A 21,208-nucleotide genomic window follows, 5' to 3' on the forward strand; every position below is an offset into this window, starting at 1 on the left:
GACAACAGGGCAAAACTTTTATTCTAATTAAATTATATACCTAAGGTAAATCTTAATTATTATGTCTTATGTTCTAGAGCCTCCATAGCTCAGCTAGTAGAGACGAAGCCCTTTGGTCGGAAAGACCTGGGTTCGATTCCCATCCATGACATGAGGAACCTTTTAATTAAGGAAAATTTTAATTTTCTTCCAAAGAACTCAGTGTCTGGTGGTGATAACATGCTCTGCAAGTCCTGATTGCTTTTGCTTATTTAGCTTCTTCACATAGTCTAAATGGGTGCTTAAGGGGTCAAAGCTGTATAACTGAGAGGAGACCTCCACATAGCCTTTAAAGGAATGCGGAGAACCGACCAGGGCTTCTGACCTAATGTCCAGTCCTCACCTTCTCGTGGTGCACCCTATTGGGTATCTACTTTGATACTGAACGAACGAGGATGGGCTGGCAATTTGGGATTTAGCCGACCAAATTGTATTCTTATTGGTTAAACCAAAATAAAAAAAAATAAAAAAATGATGGTACAACATGACAAAATTTCATGCCGGCTGGGGCATCGCCCGGTTAAACAGGTTAAACAAGGCCCCTGTTGTTTTTGCCAGGCAACCAGGGCGAACAGCGAAAAGTCAGCTACTGGAACAAATCTGAAAACAAACCCCAACTCAACATCACCAGAGTTAAAGATTGGTACTATCAACGTAAGAAGCGTAAATGGCAAAGAAATGGAGCTAGCTGAGGAATTAGATAAGTACCAGATCGACATAATAGGGGTGACTGAAACAAAAAAGACCAAAACACTTGAGATCTTTCTGAGCAATAAATACAAAATGTTATATTCAGGCAATGACAATCAAGGAAAAGAAGGAGTAGCCATAGTACTCAACCCAAAATATGAGGCTAATCTTCTTAAATGGCACTCAGTCTCAAGTAGAGTAATGTGGGCAAATATGAGAATCGGGAACTGGACAATGAGACTTATTTGTGCCTATGATCCCACAGAAAGTTCTACTAAGGTAGAAGTGGAGGAATTTTTTTTACGCTTTAGAAAAAGCAACTGACACAATGAAAAAGAAAAAGTTGGTCCTTGTTGGGGATCTAAATAGCAGAGTAGGAAATGATTGTGAGACATACAAAAATATTTTGGGATAATTTGGAGAAAAGAGCAAAGCTAATAATAATGGCAAATATCTGTTGGATTTCTCCTCAGGACATAGACTGGTTATTACTAACACCATGTTCCAACATAAAAATGTGCACAAATTCACATGGAGAGAAGAGGAAAGGAAAGAAAAATCTCATAGACTATGTTATTGTTGATAGTGATGTTTTGTCCCTGGTGCAGGACACCAGAGTGTACAGAGGATTTGAAATTGGAAGCGATCACTATTTAGTCTTGAGCAGAATAAAATTGAATTTCATATTGAAAAGAATGACATGTAAGAAAGTTTTAAAGCAAATAAAAGTTGAGCAGCTCTCAGATGTGAACTGTAGACTAATATACACAAAGATTATTGAAGAAAAAATGAAAGAGTTTGAGAACAGGAATCAAACCTTGGAGATTCAGTGGCAAACTCTGAAGAAAACATTGATTGATTCAGCCAGAGAGGCATGTGGTGAGGTTGTGTGCAAGGATAAAAAAAATCAGAACTCCCTGATGGACACAGGAAGTAAAAGAGGCAGTGAAGGAAAAGAAGAAAGCATATCAAAAGTTCCTGGCAAATAAGTCAGCTTGTGCATTTACAGAATACAGAGACAAATGCAAGAATGCTAAACACTGTGTAAAACTAGCTAAACAAAAGTCATGGGAGGACTTTGGCAAGAATATAGAAAATAAATATCAAGAAGGTGGCAAAATATTCTGGAGGTTGTTGAAGAAGCTTAGGAATGGAGGAAAGAGTGCTGTAAAAGTAGTTAGAGATGATAAAGGTGACATGAAAACGGGAGAAAAAGATATCCTTGAAGTATGGAGTAATTACTTTGAAAAACTGCTAAATTAAACAAGCAGTGATGATAGCACAGTGGTAAAAAATACTGACCAGGCATGCAGTCAGGAATACATATCCATACTTGAAGTAGAAAAAGCCATCAAAGGCTTGAAAGGTGGAAAGGCATCACCATATTTCAGCATTTCCATTTCGACCAGAAACGCTGAAGTATGGTGGTATAAGAGTCTTACAGTGGCTGCACTGCATAGTTCAGAAAGCCTGGACAGAGGGACGAATTCCCGAAGATTGGAGTAGAGCTCTCAAAGTACCAATATATAAAAAGGGAAATAAAACTGAATGTGAGAATTACAGAGGTATTTCCCTATTGAGTGTTTCTGGCAAGTTCTATGCAATTATACTTTAGAAATGGTTGAGAAGAATTGTGGAAGAAAAGCTTGGCGAAGAACAAGCTGGATTCAGGCCAAATAGAGGCTGTCAGAATCAGATCTTCACTTTACGACAAATAGTTGAGAAAGCATGGGAATATAACAAAGATCTGTATTTAAGGTTTGTCAATTTGGAAAAGGCATATGACAAGGTGCCAAGAGAGAAGTTATTCAATACGCTGCAGTTATATGGTGTCAATGGGGCATTATATCAAGCAATACTTAGTCTTTATTTGAGTTGTAAGTCAGCAGTTAGAATTGAAGGAAGTACAGGAAGATGGTTTAATGTTAAATCTGGTGTGAGACAAGGATGGACATTATCCCCTCTGTTATTCATTATCTATATGGATCACATTATGAAGGAAAGTGGTATTAAATATGATATCAAAATTGGAGATGTTAATGTCAGCTCTTTGCTTTATGCAGATGTTGTTATACTTCTAAATAAATCTGCTACAAGTCTGCAAGATTCTCTGACTAAATTGAATAGCTGTTGTAATAGATATGGTATGAAGGTCTGCAATAAAAAGACAAAGACAATGAAAATAGGAAGAATCATTGAAAATGTCAACTGTGTTATGAATGGAGAACCTGTGGAACAAGTAAAACATTTCAGCTATTTAGGCACGATTTTTAGTGAACATGGTAAATTAAATATAGAAATAGACAACAGAATCAGCAAAGCTGGTATGGTGGGAAGTCAATTGAATAAACTCATATGGAATAAGGGAAATTAGTCGGAACACTAAATTAGCTGTATACAAGACAGTGTTCAAACCAGTTTTAACTTATTGATCTGAGAGCTGGGTCAGAAATAAAACACTTGACCAAAGACTAGAGACCGCAGATATGAGAGTCCTGAGAAAGATTATAGGCGTGAAAAGATGGCATCAATGGCAATATCATATTAAAAACGAGGATATTAGGAAAGAACTTGACATTGTCAGCATCCAGGAATGCGTTAGCAGAGCTAATCTCAGGTGGTATGGTCACTTAAACAGAATGGGCGAGGAAAGATTAGCAAAACAAGTGTTCGCTGCTAGGTTGGCAGCAAAACGACCCAGAGGTCTCCCAGAGGAAGACCAAGATATAGGTGGATTTATGCGGTACAAAGTGCCTTAGACGATAGAAATATAAGATCTGATAATGTTGGAGGTTTGACAAGTAACAGACCAATCTGGAGGAAAATTGTAGATAGGAAGTTAGTAATGATGTAATATTTTTTCATGTAGTACTATCATATCCTGTACACCCCTTGAGGGTACACGGCAGGAATTTGATGATGATGATGATGGTAGCATATGTTATTATTGATATTAAAACCAAAGTCCTTTTACAGATAGCCATTTCTTTCATAAACATATTTTAAATTATGATTATTCAGTATATTTCAGCAGTAATCTCCACTATTAAACTATTCGAGCTCAAGCAGCGGTGAAATTTTTTGCTGTTGTTAGAATGTTTTTTTATTTTCCTTTTTTTTGTTTAATTGGCAAAATGATTCAATATGATAATTTCTCTCTCCGTGACTTGATTCAGGTTATTTTAGAATCACTATAAAAATTTATGAACTTGTTTCAATTTAGAACCAGTTTAATGGTAAAATTAGCCCAAAACAAAATTATGTCCAAAGTAGATAAACCAAAAATGGCCCTAGATCTGAATATTAATAATAAATACTATGACTAACCAATCAGTGTAATTATGAATAGCACATTTTTATGATTATTTATTTGTTTATTTATTTGTTTAGGATTATTATTTTTTTTTGCTTTTAAAAGTTCACCTGTATTAAAAGTAATAATTTTTTAAAAATAAACGATCTTAAAAAATTAACAGAACATGGATTGCAGATATAAGAATTCTAAGGAAAATTAGGAAAGTGAACATATGGCATCAATGATAGAAGCATACCAGAAATCAGGATATTAGAAAAGAAGTTAGTGTAATTAAGGTTTTTTTTTCAGGAAAACTCCCATGTTACTCCTCTTAAAAAATATTATTTTTATGGCTATTTTGCCTGCTTCTGTTAAGCAGTGTCCCTTTTTTAATGTCATTGGCTTTTTACTCAAGAATTCTTAGAGCATTGTAGATGTATTTTTAGAGACAAAAATATGTAGCATAATAGAAGAAAATTCGCACATACCTTTTCTTGGATGTTGTTGCCTGTCTTCTTTCTTAGAAACTAGTTGTGCATACTTCTGCTGTTATGGTGTTGAAAGGGGAGTGGGGGCAATGAAAGAGAATTAATATGAAAAACCCAGATTTTTTTATATATAATATATACATATATTTAAGAGTGGGCAGAGCACTTTTTTGTAGGGTGGGAAAAGATGAAAAAGGGGGGCTGATATTAGAAACTGTTTTTTAGAGGAAGGATTTATGGGAAAAGGGGGCCGGTGTTGAACTCTGAATGGTCTTGTGACTTCGTTTCAGTAGACCATTCAAATTCCAACAAGTACAACTTAGCATATTGAATTGTTCATAGTAGGAAATACTTGCATTTGGTAAAATTCAGATAATATTGTGTTTAAAGTGTGAAATATAAAGATAATAAACTGTAGCTTATAAAATTGTAAAGATGCATAACAGATTTGGAATTATATTATATTATTTAGAAGTTTTTTTTATGAATTATAAATCAGGATTCAGTATTGTACGGTGTAACTAAAATTAACTTAAATATTCTACTGAGCTAAATGTAAGAGTGGGTCCAAAGGTATGGTACGTGTTAGTGTAAGCGCCTGAGGCTGTGTGATACTAAGAGCAGGTGTGCATAACAACAGTCATGTGATTTCCTGCTGCAAAAAAAAGTGCTGACATCATCCGGAGTTCGAGACTAATATAGCGCCGCCCAAGGTGTTTCAGGAGAGGATGGGGGGCGCTATGTGATGCGTAATATAAGGAATTGCATGAGGAGGAAGAAGGCTTTCCCGGGATCTCGTGGTCATAAAGAGAAGGTCGAGGTAGCTGGTTCCAGGCTGAACGGCGGGCGAGGATGTGTGGCAGCGGGAAGTTTGAATTGAGCAGTCCCTGAAATTACGGACGGAGTTCCAACGCAACGCAGCTAACAGTTTCATCACAAGCGGCGCTGAGTTGTCGATGTACCCATGTAGGCCTTAGATATCGAAGGTGGCCGTAGTGCGTATCGAGGATAGCCACATAGCAGATATATAATGCCGCACATTGTCCAAACAAAGAACCGAGTCTCAGGTTCTTTCATGACAGTATCAGCCAGCAGACCCATTCTGAAACCATGTAAAGGTAATGTAGACATTTTATTATTTGTGTTTTGGAAGCCTGTGAGTAAGTGAAGAAATTTAGATGCAAGAAACTTGATAAACCGAACAATATCAACTGGTGACTTTTAAGTAATTGTTCAATTAGGCTTGAGCCTGACATCGAGATTGTTAAGAGGAGTTTGATAAAGTTGCAGAGATAGGAATTGTTATGAGTGAAATGTGTTAAATGACGATTAAGTATAGGCAGTTTGCCAGAAATAAGATTTTGGGACAACCCTGAAAGAAACTAGCTTTCCTAACTTAATATTTTGTATAAGATTCCAATCTTAACTAGTGTGAATTTATGTAATTATTTAGTGTATATTGAGGTTTTCTCTAAATAACTTAGGGAATTGAAACAACGTAGATCCGAATATAAATTAAATAATACTTTAATAGATATCTCCGATATTTCGGCAATGTCTCATTGCCATTTTCTATAGGAACTTACAAAAGGCAGGAGCACAACAAGCTCTAATAATATAGTAACTGGAAATGAAGATATGAAGCTATCTTTCTCCTAGAAGTCCTGATGGTGCCCTCTGGTGGGCTAAGTAGGCATTCTTGGCCATTGGGCTGAAGGTCTGCTGATGTATGCCTCCCAAATCTGGGGCAGTCGCATACAACCAAATTTGTTGAGGTTTGGAGAGTTTCTTAGGGCAGAGGCTGATTCCACAAATAATCTTTCGAATTTATATTAGCTCCGGTGTATTATTTTTGCTTTCTTCCACCGTATTCTGTGGCGAGTATCCAGAGCATGGTCTGCAAGACCAGAATGGCTATATTTGTAAAACCGGATGTAGTCCTTGTGTTCAGAAATTCTGATATTCGCTGTCCTGCCTGTTTGGCCAAAGTACGACAGTTTACAACTGCAAGGGACCTGGTATACACCAGGTAGGTCTAGGGGAAGTGGTTGGTCTTTGGTAGAGCGGATAAGGGATGCCAATTTTCTGTAAGGCCTGTAACAGGAGGTGAGGTCATGTTTTTTTAGAATTTTGGTAATTTTTTCAGAGGTGCCTCGGATGTAGGGAATGATGATGGATTTAGAGTAATCTTTTTTGTGGAGGGGGGGAGGAGGGGGGGGGGCTGTGGTTTGTAGGTTTTAATATTTTTTGGATTTTTTTTTTGGGGGGGGGGGGGTAGCCATTGGCTGAGAAAGTGTTTAAGATGTGATTTAGTTCAGTGTTAAGGGCTATGTCGTTAGAACAGATTAGTTTAGCCCTGTTGTATAGTGTTTTTACCACTCCATATTGTTGTGAGGGGGGGGGGGGGTGTGATTGTTGGTGAATGTATCTGCCTGTATGGGTGGGTTTTCTGTAAACTGAGAAAACCAAAGTTCCATCAGGCTGGTGGGTGACTAGTGTGTCTAGGAAGGGGAGGCAGTTGTTTTCCTCTTTTTCCAGGGTGAACTTGATTCTGGCGTGTTGGTTGTTTAAGTGTGTGAGGAAGGAGAGGAGTGTTTCAGAGCCATGTGGCCAAATAGCGAACACATCATCAACGTAGTGAAGCCATATGGTTGGTTTTTGTGGGGCAGAGGCTAAGGCTTTTTCCTCAAAGGTCTCCATAAAGAAATTGGCTAAGGGTGGGGAGAGTGGTGAGCCCATGGCTGTCCCCTCTATTTGTTTGTAGAATTTTCCCTGCCAAACGAAATAGCCTGAGTTCATTGTGAACTGAAATAGGGCTGAGATATCGGGAGAAAATTTAGCTTGGATTAGCTCTAAAGTTTCCTTGAGTGGGACATTGGTGAATAAGGAGGAGACGTCGAAGCTGACCATTATGTCATTATGTTGGAGTGTAAGGTTTTCTATGCTGGCTTTGAAGTGGGCTGAGTTTTTTATGTGTGATGGTGTGTTGCCAGTATAGTGTGTGAACTCTTTGGCTAAATATTTAGCTAGTTTGTATGTGGGGGAATCAATGCCATCCACTATGGGACGTAATGGCACATTTTCTTTATGTATTTTTGGGAGTCCGTAAATACGGGGGGGTATAGAGTTAAACGGTTTTAATCTGTTGGTAACTTCTACAGGCCAAGAAGTGACTTTCTTAAGGAGGCTGTGAAGTTTTCTAATTTGTGAGTTGGTGGGATTGTAATTGATAGGGAGGTAAGTAGCCCGATCTAATAGGAGAGCATTCAGCTTACCTTTGTAGTCCTTATGGTTAAGTACTACAGTTGCATTTCCTTTATCCGCTTTGGTGATAACTATTTCTTTATTATTTCTCAATTCCTGTAGGGCTTCAAATTCCTTGTTGGATATATTGGTTTTGGGTGGTTTTGCTATGGAAAGGACACAAGCTACATCCAGTCTTACACTGTTGGCGATTTGATGTGGAAGGTGGCGGATTCCTCTTTCAATCTGGATCATTATATCCTCACTTGGTATTTTTTTGGGAGCAATGGCGAAGTTGTGGCCAGGTGAAAGCACGTTGAGAGCTTCAGGCTTCAGGGTGACTGAAGAAAGGTTGATTACGGTGTTGGTAGCAAGTTCTGGATTGACGGTGGAATTCTTTTTTATTATTAATTTATCGAATTTCTTCATCTGTCGGCTTCGTATTTTTTCAAACTCTTTGTCTGCGGAGGTACACGAGACGTCATGTAAAATTGTCCACAATTCTTGATTCAAAGTGCACGACAGTTCCTCTCCGAGGGTACGAATAGCTTCGTTAATTTTGGCTAAGCCTAACCGCGTGGCGGTGATTTGTTCGCGTAGTAACGCGTAGCTGGCGCGGTTGTATATACGGAGCGCTTTTTGCGAAACAAAACGGTGCTTCAATTTCACACAGTTCGGGATTACCTTGTTATCCCGGCAGAGTTTCAGGAAAGTCAGACGATTTAATTGTCTTGACAGCTTCATCTTCATTTTACCATATTGGCGAGCCTTCCGTGCGATAGTATCTCCGTGGATGATGTTGATTCTCGTAGATAGGCTTATACGTTGGTTAAGCATTTCTAAATAACTTAGGGAATTGAAACAACGTAGATCCGAATATAAATTAAATAATACTTTAATAGATATCTCCGATATTTCGGCAATGTCTCATTGCCATTTTCTATAGGAACTTACAAAAGGCAGGAGCACAACAAGCTCTAACAATATAGTAACTGGAAATGAAGATATGAAGCTATCTTTCTCCTAGAAGTCCTGATGGTGCCCTCTGGTGGGCTAAGTAGGCATTCTTGGCCGTTGGGCTGAAGGTCTGCTGATGTATGCCTCCCAAATCTGGGGCAGTCGCATACAACCAAATTTGTTGAGGTTTGGAGAGTTTCTTAGGGCAGAGGCTGATTCCACAAATAATCTTTCGAATTTATATTTGCTCCGGTGTATTATTTTTGCTTTCTTCCACCGTATTCTGTGGCGAGTATCCAGAGCATGGTCTGCAAGACCAGAATGGCTATATTTGTAAAACCGGATGTAGTCCTTGTGTTCAGAAATTCTGATATTCGCTGTCCTGCCTGTTTGGCCAAAGTACGACAGTTTACAACTGCAAGGGACCTGGTATACACCAGGTAGGTCTAGGGGAAGTGGTTGGTCTTTGGTAGAGCGGATAAGGGATGCCAATTTTCTGTAAGGCCTGTAAAACTGTAACCGGATGTAGTCCTTGAACACAAGGACTACATCCGGTTTTACAAATATAGCCATTCTGGTCTTGCAGACCATGCTCTGGATACTCGCCACAGAATACGGTGGAAGAAAGCAAAAATAATACACCGGAGCAAATATAAATTCGAAAGATTATTTGTGGAATCAGCCTCTGCCCTAAGAAACTCTCCAAACCTCAACAAATTTGGTTGTATGCGACTGCCCCAGATTTGGGAGGCATACATCAGCAGACCTTCAGCCCAACGGCCAAGAATGCCTACTTAGCCCACCAGAGGGCACCATCAGGACTTCTAGGAGAAAGATAGCTTCATATCTTCATTTCCAGTTACTATATTGTTAGAGCTTGTTGTGCTCCTGCCTTTTGTAAGTTCCTATAGAAAATGGCAATGAGACATTGCCGAAATATCGGAGATATCTATTAAAGTATTATTTAATTTATATTCGGATCTACGTTGTTTCAATTCCCTAAGTTATTTAGAAATGCTTAACCAACGTATAAGCCTATCTACGAGTATATTGAGGTTGTAGAATAAATATTTATTCTTTTTCCAAACTGAGTCTTACCTGATTAATAGTGTCAACTCACTCTCTAAAAATACGTACTTGTCGCGGGAGGGTAAAGTTAAAGTGAAATATTTTGGCCACGACTGACTGAGGGAGTTGACGGTTAGTTATATATTCTGGTTATTGGAAGTATCTCCCTGAAGAGTATAATTTGTTATTATAGAGCATAAACTGGCGCAGTCTTTAAATCAATTAAATGTGTTTATGCTTGAAAAGGAGATAGAGCCAAGAATCCAGGTTTGTACTTAGAGTAACTGATTGGTGCATTTGAAAGGTGCGACATAAGTAAATTTGCATATATAACAACACAACACCGGGGATAGGGTTGATGGGGGTGCGAGCCATTTCGACAGCATGGGTTGTTGTCTGAACTCATGGAGGGATACTTCCTCCATGAGTTCAGATGATGACCCACGCAGTTGAAACGGCTCGCACCCCGTCAACCCTATCCCTGATCCCCTTTTCCACTTCCTCCATGAGTTCAGATGACGACCCACGATGTCGAAATGGCTCACACCCTGTCAACCCTATCCCTGGCCCCCTTTTCCCATAAATCCTTCCCCTTCCTCTAAAAAAGTTTCTAATTTCAGTCCCCTTTTTCATCTTTTCCCACCCTTAAATATAATACATGTATAATAATTAAGGGGATACAAATCCCTTGTTGTTCAACTGCCAGTAAGCAAAACTCTAAGATCAAGAACTACAAATCTATGAGTTTCATATATACCAAAAAACTATCGGCGAATCCAAGTGTAAATGACCACTTGGTAGTACAACAACAAGGCAACTCGAAGCAAAGGTGGAGCAAGTTCCCTCACTATCCTTGATATTTTCTCATAATGTAAAAACACAGCCCCTAGGGGATGTGATACTGTAATTACATTATGAGGAGATCTCACTACCCAGACCAGTTTCAACCATTTTTGAGGTCTCATCAGTGAGTAGGTAGACCTGGAAGATAACAAGGTTTAAGTGAAAAGAACTTACATACCTTTACTATACGAATGCCATAAAGGTGTGTTTGTATATTATAACATAAATTGAAAGCCAAACGGATATTTTTCTGGCATCGTATTGACAGTCGTATAGTAAAGGTATGCAAGTTCTTTTCACTTAAGCCTTGTTATCTTCCAGGTCTACCTACTCACTGATGAGACCTCAAAAAAGGTTGAAACCAGTCTGGGTGGTGACCTCTCCTCATAATGTAATTACAGTATTACATCCCCTAGGGGCTGTTTTTACATTATGAGAAAATATCAAGGATAGTGAGGGATCTTGCTCCACCTTTGCTTCGAGTTGCCTTGGTGTTGTACTACCAAGTGGTCATTTACACTTGGATTCACCAATAGTTTTTCAGTATATATGACTCATAGATTCGTAGTTCTCGATCTCAGAGTTTTGCTTACTGGCAGTTGAACAACAAGGGATTTGTATTCCTTTAATTATTATTAAGGATGCCAGAAAAATAGCTGTTTGGCTTTCAATTTATAATACATGTATATATTATATATATAAAAAAAATGGGTTTTTTCAAATTAATTCTCCCACATTGCCAACCTCCCACTCCCCTTTCAACACCATAACAGCAGAAGTATGCACACTGCAGAAAGAAAACAGGCAACAACATCCAAAAAAAAGTATGTGCGAATTTTCTTCTATTATGCTACATATATTTGTCTCTAAAAATACATCTGCAATGTCCTAAGAATTCTTGAGTAAAAAGCCAATGACATTAAAAAAGGGGCACTCCTTAACAGAAGCAGGTAAAATTGACATAAAAATAATAATTGACATAATTAATATTCTGAAACAGAGTTCATCTTTATATTTAAATAGAAAAAAAAAAAAAGTTGGAAAAGACAGAGTAAACCAAGTTATAGACTGATTGACACAGTTATGTATATTTGGTCTCTAGATCATGGTTTCTGTATTATTTAACATTCAGCATACCTGTGGTACAAATATATGCTGTACTTTTACAACCTTTCATGAGTAGGAGTGACAAAAAAAAAAAAAAAAAAATGAATGTCATAACATACCTCATGTGGGTGTTTCCTATAAAATTCTCGAATCTCTCTTAATCTAGAATAGAACTCCGCAAATTCATTGGGTCCTGACAAGGCTGCAATTTCTTGTTTCCTTAACCTGCACAACATAAACATTCATTAATTAAATTCAGTGTATTTTCATATTCTTGGAGGAGAATGACACTTTATGCTATTTTATAACTTTTTCAATAACACTCTGTAATGTGAATCCAAGGTTTGAAATGCTAATAAGAGTAACTATTTGGAAAATAGATGAACTAGAATTACTTTCTTTTAACATAAAACTCAATAAATATCCTAATGTTTTCTGTAGCCATGTTTCTAACAATGTTTGAAAACTACCTCAGCAGGTTTTTCCAAAAAAAAAAAAAAAACATGAAAAAAAAAAAAAAAAGTTTTTTTAACTTGTGTCAGAAAGAGAAATACTTTCATTTCATAAAAATAAAAGTCACAGCTGAGTGCAATTTAGTTCCATCAAATAATGCAGTGTTATGCTTTTCTGAATAGTGACTGAATAATTTTCAATAAATTTTTTATATACTGGTATTTTAGCTGCATTTTTAGGCATCGACACATACCAATCATATTAGTCTATACATCAACTACTGAGATTTCATATTTGGGACTGCTAAAAATAATTAAGCTTTATCACTTAAATTACATCACTGCATTTTAAATGAAAGTTGCCAAGAAATTATATTCTTAGTTTAGAATTTTCCTCCCCTGTTCAAACTGTCAGCTGCAAGTTTTACTGTAAGGTTTTGAAGCAGTGAAGGAGAACATTTGGTGCTGGCATTCGGACAAACAGAACAATGAGGGGTTTTCCACCATGACAACACACCTGAATACATATCACTCATTGTTTGACAGTTGATGGTTTCTAAACACAACAACAGTCATTCCCCATCCCTCCCTATTCACCAGAAACTTTTTCCTGTTGCCAAGATAAAATTCCAGCTGAGAGAGCATTAACATGATTGAGGAGATCCAAGTAGAATCACAGGAGAATGCTCAACATCACACTTGAGGACTGCCAGGGATGCATGGAATCATGGGAGAAAAAAAAATGGAATTACTGTCTACATACACAAGAGACTACTTCAAAGTAGACAGGGGAAACAAGAAGCTAGGTTAAGTAATACATATTTTTTCTGGTCAAATTAGTCGAACTTTTGGGTAGCACCTTTTGGCTTTCACTGAACTCTACATCTGTCTGTTCTCTTTATGATAAAGCTTAAAATAGTTACAGGTAGCACTTTTTTTTTTTTATGGGATGCAATGGTATGGCATACTGGAACCTCAATTAACAGTGACATGTGCCATATGGACGTGGTACATTTAATTATTTATTCAATAATTTCTTATACATTTACCTAGTATATAAATAAGCTTAGTTATTTAATGAAATTTACATCTTTCACTGTCTACTGAAAGATATCAAAAGTAAGTAGAGTAACACTGAGGATAAAAAAAAATAAATAAATAAAATAAACTCAAGCAAATGGGAAGGGGAAGAGAATAAAACCCATCATATCATAAAGAACAAAAATATCAACCAACAAAAATGAAACTTCCATATTCACTTCACCAGTATTCGTAGCCTTAACACAAACAATCGGCATCACCACTTGTAGACATCTAAACCAGACCTTATTTATTTCTCATGCACAGTTTCAGAATTATTGAACCCTTAATATGCTCATAGCAATAATGCACTATACATTTAGTCTTCTAAATGAAGAAGAATCCCAAAGTCAGAATTGAAGACAAGAATCATCAATATAAGGAGTATTAATGGAAAGGAAATTGAACTTACAGAAGAACTGGAAAGGCACCATGTGGAAATAATTGGCATTGCTGAGACAAAAATGACAAAAACTGGTGAGATCATACTAAAAAATAAGTCGTCGTCGTCATCATGAACCATTGGTACAGCGCCTGTAGGTGTCTGATGCCACGTTGACTATATTGTCCCAGTGGCATCTTGTCATTGCAGAATGACTTAATTCTTGAAGAGTTCAGCCACACCAGTCTTTAAAATTGTCGGCCCATTCATGATGAGGACAACCACTTACACTTCTTCTGCTCATTAGGCCAATTCATCTTCAATCAATCTCATGGCCGATTTCGGGTTTTCTTTGATGAAATCATGCACTTTTTGGATGTTAACTTCTCTCAGTCCAGTTTTTGGACGGCCAGGATTTTCATCATCCTCAAGCATCTCACGACCACTTTGAAATTGCTTAAACCAATCATAAACTTGAGCACAAGATAAGCATTCATCACTGTATGCTTTTCGAAGCATTTGATGCATTTCGGTAAAACTTTTACCAAGTTTAACACAAAAGTCAATCACACCTTTCTGTTTGAAACTCATTTTCTGACTGTTCATCAAAACACACTGTCACTCTTGGCACTATAACTCAGCTTCTAATGAAACAAATGTCATAAACAGTTGACACAACACTAATGAAGGTTGCCACTTTCGACAACAAAAAAGATACAACAGGTGGTGCCACTAGTTTCTTCTATTTTTGAAAAGTTTGGTTTCTTTTTGGACAAAGGGTGTATAACATATGCTAAAGATGCATGTCTATTATTATTATTTCGGGCGATTCCACGGTGTCCTTAGACTCATCGAGGGAGGCCCTAAACATCATGTCCACACAACTATACGACATTCTCACAGTATCTATCATACCTTGCCTTGAACTCGCTCACCGTCATAGCGCCCACAACAGACTCTGGCAGCTTATTCCATTCATTTACCACTCTAAAAGTAAAGAACCCAGCTCTAACACCACTGCTAACCACACTCTTGCCCAGCTTCCATAGGTGTCCCCTAGTTCTCCCACCACCAGTCCTGATATCAAAAATATCCTCTGAATTAATCCTATAGAATCCCTTTAGCAATTTGAATGTCTCAATCATATCTCCCCTTTTCCGCCTATCAACTAGTTTCTGCAACCCACAAATCTTCAACCTGTTCTCATATGGTTCATTCCATAGACCTGCTATCATCTTAGTCACACGCCTCTGGATCCTCTCCACCTCCTCCCCATCAAGAAGGAACCGAGGTGACCAAACCTGGGCATAGTAGTCGAGATGAGGTCTTATCAAGGCTTCGGTACAGAGGTACAATACGTCTAAAGAATGTTTAGTTTGGTTTTTTTTAAGCTGATATCTCTACTCTTCTGTTCCACATTCTCAAGTTCCTTTCCCTCTACAATGATCTTTTTTCCAATATCCCTTTCACCAAAAACCATTATTTTTGTCTTTTCTATATTCATCCTCAATCAGTATCTTTTACTTTCTCTATTTATGTTATGTATCATTTGCTCAAGTTTCATTTCGTCTTCTTCAAGTAAAACAATGTCATCTGCAAAGCACAGATACCTTGTCTTTTAAGACAGGTTTCGTAGCATATGTGAAGGTTCTCTGCCATCTTGGAGAACAAGGGTTGGGACATCTGCTGGATATATCGTATAATTTTATCCCTTAGTTCATCAAGGTATAAAGATGAGTCATGGTGGAATACCCATTCCTTCAACATACCCCAAACAAAGGTATCAAGCAAGAGATCAGGAAATGTGAAGGGTATGGCATGCAAGGGTATGAGAAAATGTGAGGGGAATGTGAACTTCGAAATGAGCCTCCTGGGGAAGTGTTCTGATAAATAGGCTCCAGAATCACGTGATATGTGGGAGGTTGCTCTGTCCTGCTGGAATACCTGTGCACAAAATGAAATGTTTTTTGTTAAATATATTCTCGATGTAGCATTCGCTATTCAGGGTCATGATTACACCACTCTCTTCGTTGAAGAGAGTGGTGTAATCATGAAACTACACACCTGTGACCTTTTCAATGTGAAGAGGTTTCTCGTGGGCAAATTCAGGACTCGAGAAACCAAGAAATCTATAGGTTTGTCTATTTACACGACCGCTTAGATGGAAACGCACTTCGTCCGAGAACAAGACATTATGGAAGAAAGTTGGATCTTCATAGACACTGGCCAGCATGCATGCATGCATGCATGCACAGTATTCCTGCTATGTAGTGCAATCCATTGCTGCTAAAACACTGACCCACCTGAATGACGTATGAAAAAGCACCCAGTTCCTTAAGTGACTGCCCGAGTATCCCAAGTTTTACCGATGTTCGGCATTGACTGCGTTTTGGAGACTGTAACACTTGCTCCAGCACATGCCCATGATTCTCATTTGTTAACAGTTCATGATCTCCCTGAATGCCCTTTGCATTGTTGCAGAACACTCCCAGTATGTAGGAACCTCTCAATTAAGGCAATGATGCTTGGGGCACGCTTACGAAACGATGAACAAACTGCTCACAAACATGTTGTAGGTTTGGATGATTTGCTCTACCAGCTCCACATGAAAGAAAATAATGCTCAACAATAAGTGTCTTTTCTTTCAATCAACACTATTGCTGCAGCTAAATGTAACAGTGTAGACTCTACATGTGCTCTGCTATTAATGTGAATGAAGTTGAACAGCATATCTCATACTATGTACTGAGGGGGATGTCGAAGTTCAGTACTGTTTCTTTTTGTGACATAGTGTCTACCATAATTATTCTGTACACCTCCTAAGGGTACATTATCAGGAATTTGATGATGATGATGACATTAATTGCATGTGTCGAATTTTTTTTAAACTTTCCTGTTTGTTCTAAATTAAGTTTTGTTTACGGTTAGAAAACAAATCTTTGGATGTATCATGACACAACAATTCTAATATTGTTATAATAATATACTAATATTATTAGTATATTATTATATTATATTATTATTATAATATAAGGATATTATTATATTATATCCTTATTATATAAGGATATTAGCAGGAACATATAACTGCACACCTCAACGGGATGATGATAAATTGGAAGAACTGATGAAGGAATTGGACCATATAAAATGGGACGTTGTGGGCAATCAGAGATAAGAAGGAAAGAAGAAACTCTCACGCAATTAAAAGATGGACATATACTCTACCACTGTGAATGTGAAAGAAACTCAACTGGTGGGGTAGGATTCCTAATAAATAAAACACTTAAGGACAATATCCTGTTTGTCCTTAAGTGTTATAAAATTCTTGGTGTTATAAAATAACACCAAGAATAGCTGAACTAAGTCTCTTCATAAATAAAAGATACCAACTGAAAATTATATAAATATATGCCCCAACTATGGACCACCCAAATGAAGAGATAGAAGATTTCTATCAAACATTAGAATCCACATTAAATAATTCTACATAATTATGATGGGCGACTTTAATGCCAGGATTGGAAGCAGAGATGACCGTCTGAACTCCATCGGCAAATTTGGATTTGGACAGCGAAATGAAAGAGGAGAAAGACTTATTGAATTCGCAGAAGAAAATAACCTTTTTATTATGAACAGCTTTTTCAAGAAGAAAATCAACCAAAAATGGACTCGGAGAAGACCAAATGGAATGAAATAAACTTCATCCTTTCCAACAAAAGATATATAATAAATAATACTGAAGTGCTTAATAGTTTCAATACAGGAAGTGATCACAGACTAGTAAGGGCAAAAGTATGGATTAACAAAAAAAATGGGAACAGAATAAGCTCAAGAAAAAAGTCCAATTTAGTGAATCTACAAAACTTCTACCACAATAAAAGCTGTTATACAGAATCACTCAAAAATGAACTAAAAAAAGTTAAACACAGCTACTACCATAGATGATGCTAATGAAATCTTAACAAAATCTCTCTTGAATTGTGCACTAGAAATAGGTGTAAAAATGCACCAAATAGAGGAAAAACTAAGAAGAAACCTTAGATCTGATGAAGAAAAGAAGAGATATGAAAAGAGATTTGAATGAGACCAATAAAATAGAATATTTGGAAATTTGTAAAACTATACACAAAAGGATGAAAAATGAAATTAGATTAGATCGTATAATACTAGGAAAATTAAAGAAACAATAGAAAACAATAGTAATATGAAGGCCCTAAGACAAACATTATCAGTTGAAACAAAGGAAATAGCTGCTGTAAGAGGAAAAAATGGTGAACTTATAAGAAATAGAGATGCAATAATCCAAGGAATTTAGGAATTTTATACTGAACTCTATGAAGACAAGGACCGAGACATCCAAGAATCAACTATGGATAACTCGAGTGAGGAAGAATACAACGCCCCTGAGATCTTACAAGGTGAAGTGGAAATGGCACTTTGGGAAATGAAGAATGGAAAGGCCCCAGGAGAAGATGGAATTATGGTAGACTTCTTAAAACTGGGAGGAAGCCATGTCATTAAACAGCTGACTAAACTCTTTAATAAATGCCTAAAATAGAGAAAAATTCCAAAAAATTGGAATAATTCATAATATTAATTTTTAAAAAGGGCAATATGGAAGAAATTAAAAACTACAGACCTATAAACCTACTCCCACCATATATAAAGTCTTCATTTATAATTTATAAAAATTATAAATAATAGAATAAAATCTAAACTTGAGGGAATGTAATCCTGTGAACAAGCTGGATTTAGGAAGAATTACAATACTTATTCACACATTAAGACAGCTCATTGAAAAATCAATTGAATACAATAAACCCTTATGTCTGGCCTATATGGACTATGAAAAAGCATTTGATTCAGTTAAAACATCTGCAACACTAAAAGCTCTTGAAACCCAGGGAACGGAGAAAACATATATTGAAATACTAAAACATATTTACAATAATGCAACTTCTGTAATTAAATTATATAAAAACAGTGAAAAGTTTCCAGTACAAAAAGGCATCTGGCAAGGTGATACTATATCTCCCAAACTATTTACAGCTGCATTAGAAGAAGTCTTTAAGAAGCCTTGATTGGGAAATAAAAGGAATAAACATAAATGGAGAAAGGCTGCATCATTTGAAATTTGCAGATAATGTTGTCCTAATACCAGATAATCTTGAAGATCTGGAAGATCTCAAATCAGCTAAATCAGCTAAATGAAGTCTCCAGAATAACTGGATTAAAAATAAATAGAGAAAAAACAAAAAAATTATGAATAAATACATAAACCAAAGACCTGTCAAAGTTGAAAACCATGAAATAGAACAAGTTACCTCATATGTATATTTTGGCCAATTGTTATCCTTTGAGGATTGCCAAAGAAAAGAGATTGAATGAAGAATTCACATTGGATGGATGGCTTATGGAAAATGAGAGATGTATTCAGAAGTGACATCCCTATGAGTCTAAAAAGGAAAGCTTTCAACCAGTGCATACTTCCTGTCCTAACATACGGGGGAGAAACATGGACTTTAACAGAAGCCCTAAACAAAAAACTGAGAATAACACAACATCGCATGGAGAGAAATATGCTAAAAATAACATTAAGAGATAAGAATAAGTTCTCAAACAGTGTTACAGATATTGTATTTTACAATATCCATATACAAAATACAATATCAGACTAAGTGGAGATGGGCTGGCCATATTGCCAGATGTAATGATGGGAGATGCACTAGAAAAACAACAGAGTAGAGACCAATGGATGAAGCAAGACAAAGAGGAAGACTGAGAAGAAGGTGGAGGGATGAACTGGAACAAGTTGCAGGAGTGAGATGGATGGGAGAGGCAGAAAACCAAGTGGTCTGGAAAACCATGGGAGAGACCTTCGTCCAGCAGTGGAGAGAACCAAACAGTAGAAGAAGAAGAATGTTATTACAACAATATTATAAATGTAATTGTTAATAATATTAGATGGTTAAAAATAAAAAATACAGTAGAATTCACTTATTGTGATTGCGGATAATATTATTAATCAGCTATTGTTCTCAAAATCAGTCAGTCCCAAAACACACCATTTAAAATGAATTCCGTCTATTATAATCAAAGTTGCAGTTATTGTTATCAAAATCCTTGAATGTTTAGCCTTTTGCATCTAAGAATTAAAAACTTTAAGGGTCAATCAGGAGAAAATTTGACAAAGAACATTTTTCGAAATCTGACTTTTGTATTAACCTTCTTCTAATATTTTATCTTCTAGGCAAATGCAAGTGGGTTATCTTCTTATCTTAAGATCTTCCAGGCAAATATTTTGCAGGTGGGTATAAATGCAGTCTAATTGTGATTTTTCGAGTTTATTTTCGTGCTCTCCTTCAGTAAGTGAATTTGACTGACTGCTCGTTAAAACAGCACTTAGCATTATGGCAGAAGCAAGTAAAAAAGGTAAAGATTTATCGTTTCAAGAAAAGCAAAGAATTTTTGGAGTGCTATGATAAGATGCCCAAAATGAGTTGGCGTAGTAATGTGGCTGTACATTTAAAAATTTCACAACCTCTTGTGTAAGATCTTAAAAAATAGATCAAACAATGAAACTTCAGCTCTTACTAATGATAACATGGATCAGAAGAGAGCCTGATGGGTAAGGATACTCAAGTTGAATCAGAATTAAAATTTGGTTTAGTAATGTTAATAAAAAGAATGTTTTGATTAATGGGCCTTTGATGCATCAAAAAGCAGAACTTGCAAAAACAATGGGCAAAGAAAATTTCACTGCAACTAATGGATGGTTTAACAGGTGGAAAAAGTGAGAGAATATTGTGTACAAGCGTATTCATGGTGAAGAAAAAACTGCTGATTTTTTATCATCTGATGCATGGATTAAGATCAAGCGGCCAAAAATTACTGCTGAATATTCTCCTGAGGATATTTACAATGCAGACGAAACAGAACTGTATTTTTGTGCAATGCCTAAGCATACTTATTCATTTAAAAATAAAAGTACTAAAGGAATTAAATCTTCAAAAGAGTGAGTGAACAGTTCTTTCTTGTGCTAATATGAAATGAGAGCTCCTAGTAATTGGAAAAAGTAAAAATCCTTGGTGCTTTAAAGGTGTCAAAAGTTTGCATGTTGACTACTGTTCTAGTGCAAATGTTTGGATGAATAATGCCATTTTCAAAAATTGATTAGTTAAGTGGGATCTTAAATTAAAGTGAAAAATTGTCTTGTTAGTAGACAACTGCACTGCACACACAAACAATTTATCATTAAAGAACATCCAAGTAATCCTCTTGCCTTCAAATACTACATCATTAATTCATATAACCAAGACATCATACGAGCTTTTAAAGCTTATTATCGAAGGGAAGTTCATGCAAGAATTATTGCTGAACTTGATATAAAAGACCACTCTGATGCGTAATTGCAAAAAAGATTTTTCTTCTTGATGCATTGCATTTGGTAGCAATGTCATGGAAGCAAGTCTCAGAGAAGACTATTGAAAACTGCTTCCAAAAACATGAATTTTTTTTAAAATGAACTCTGAAACTCCATCAAATGAAATTTTTGATAAAA

General features: G+C 36.6%; 1 protein-coding gene across 1 annotated transcript in view; it reads right to left on the reverse strand.

Annotated features, from left to right (window-relative positions):
- Positions 1-21,208, reverse strand: part of noi (splicing factor 3a subunit 3 noi) — a 251,677-nt gene that overhangs the window by 175,540 nt on the left and 54,929 nt on the right. Inside the window, exon 4 of the mRNA XM_090408813.1 lies at positions 11,850-11,955. Coding sequence (XP_090264939.1) covers positions 11,850-11,955 — 106 coding nt within the window. The remainder of the gene's footprint in view (positions 1-11,849; positions 11,956-21,208) is intronic.

Source organism: Typopeltis vanoorti, chromosome 19 (genome assembly GCF_054136105.1).
Source record: "Typopeltis vanoorti isolate ZY-2024b chromosome 19, IOZ_Tvanoo_1.0, whole genome shotgun sequence".
NCBI classification, from domain to species: Eukaryota; Metazoa; Arthropoda; class Arachnida; order Uropygi; family Thelyphonidae; genus Typopeltis; species Typopeltis vanoorti.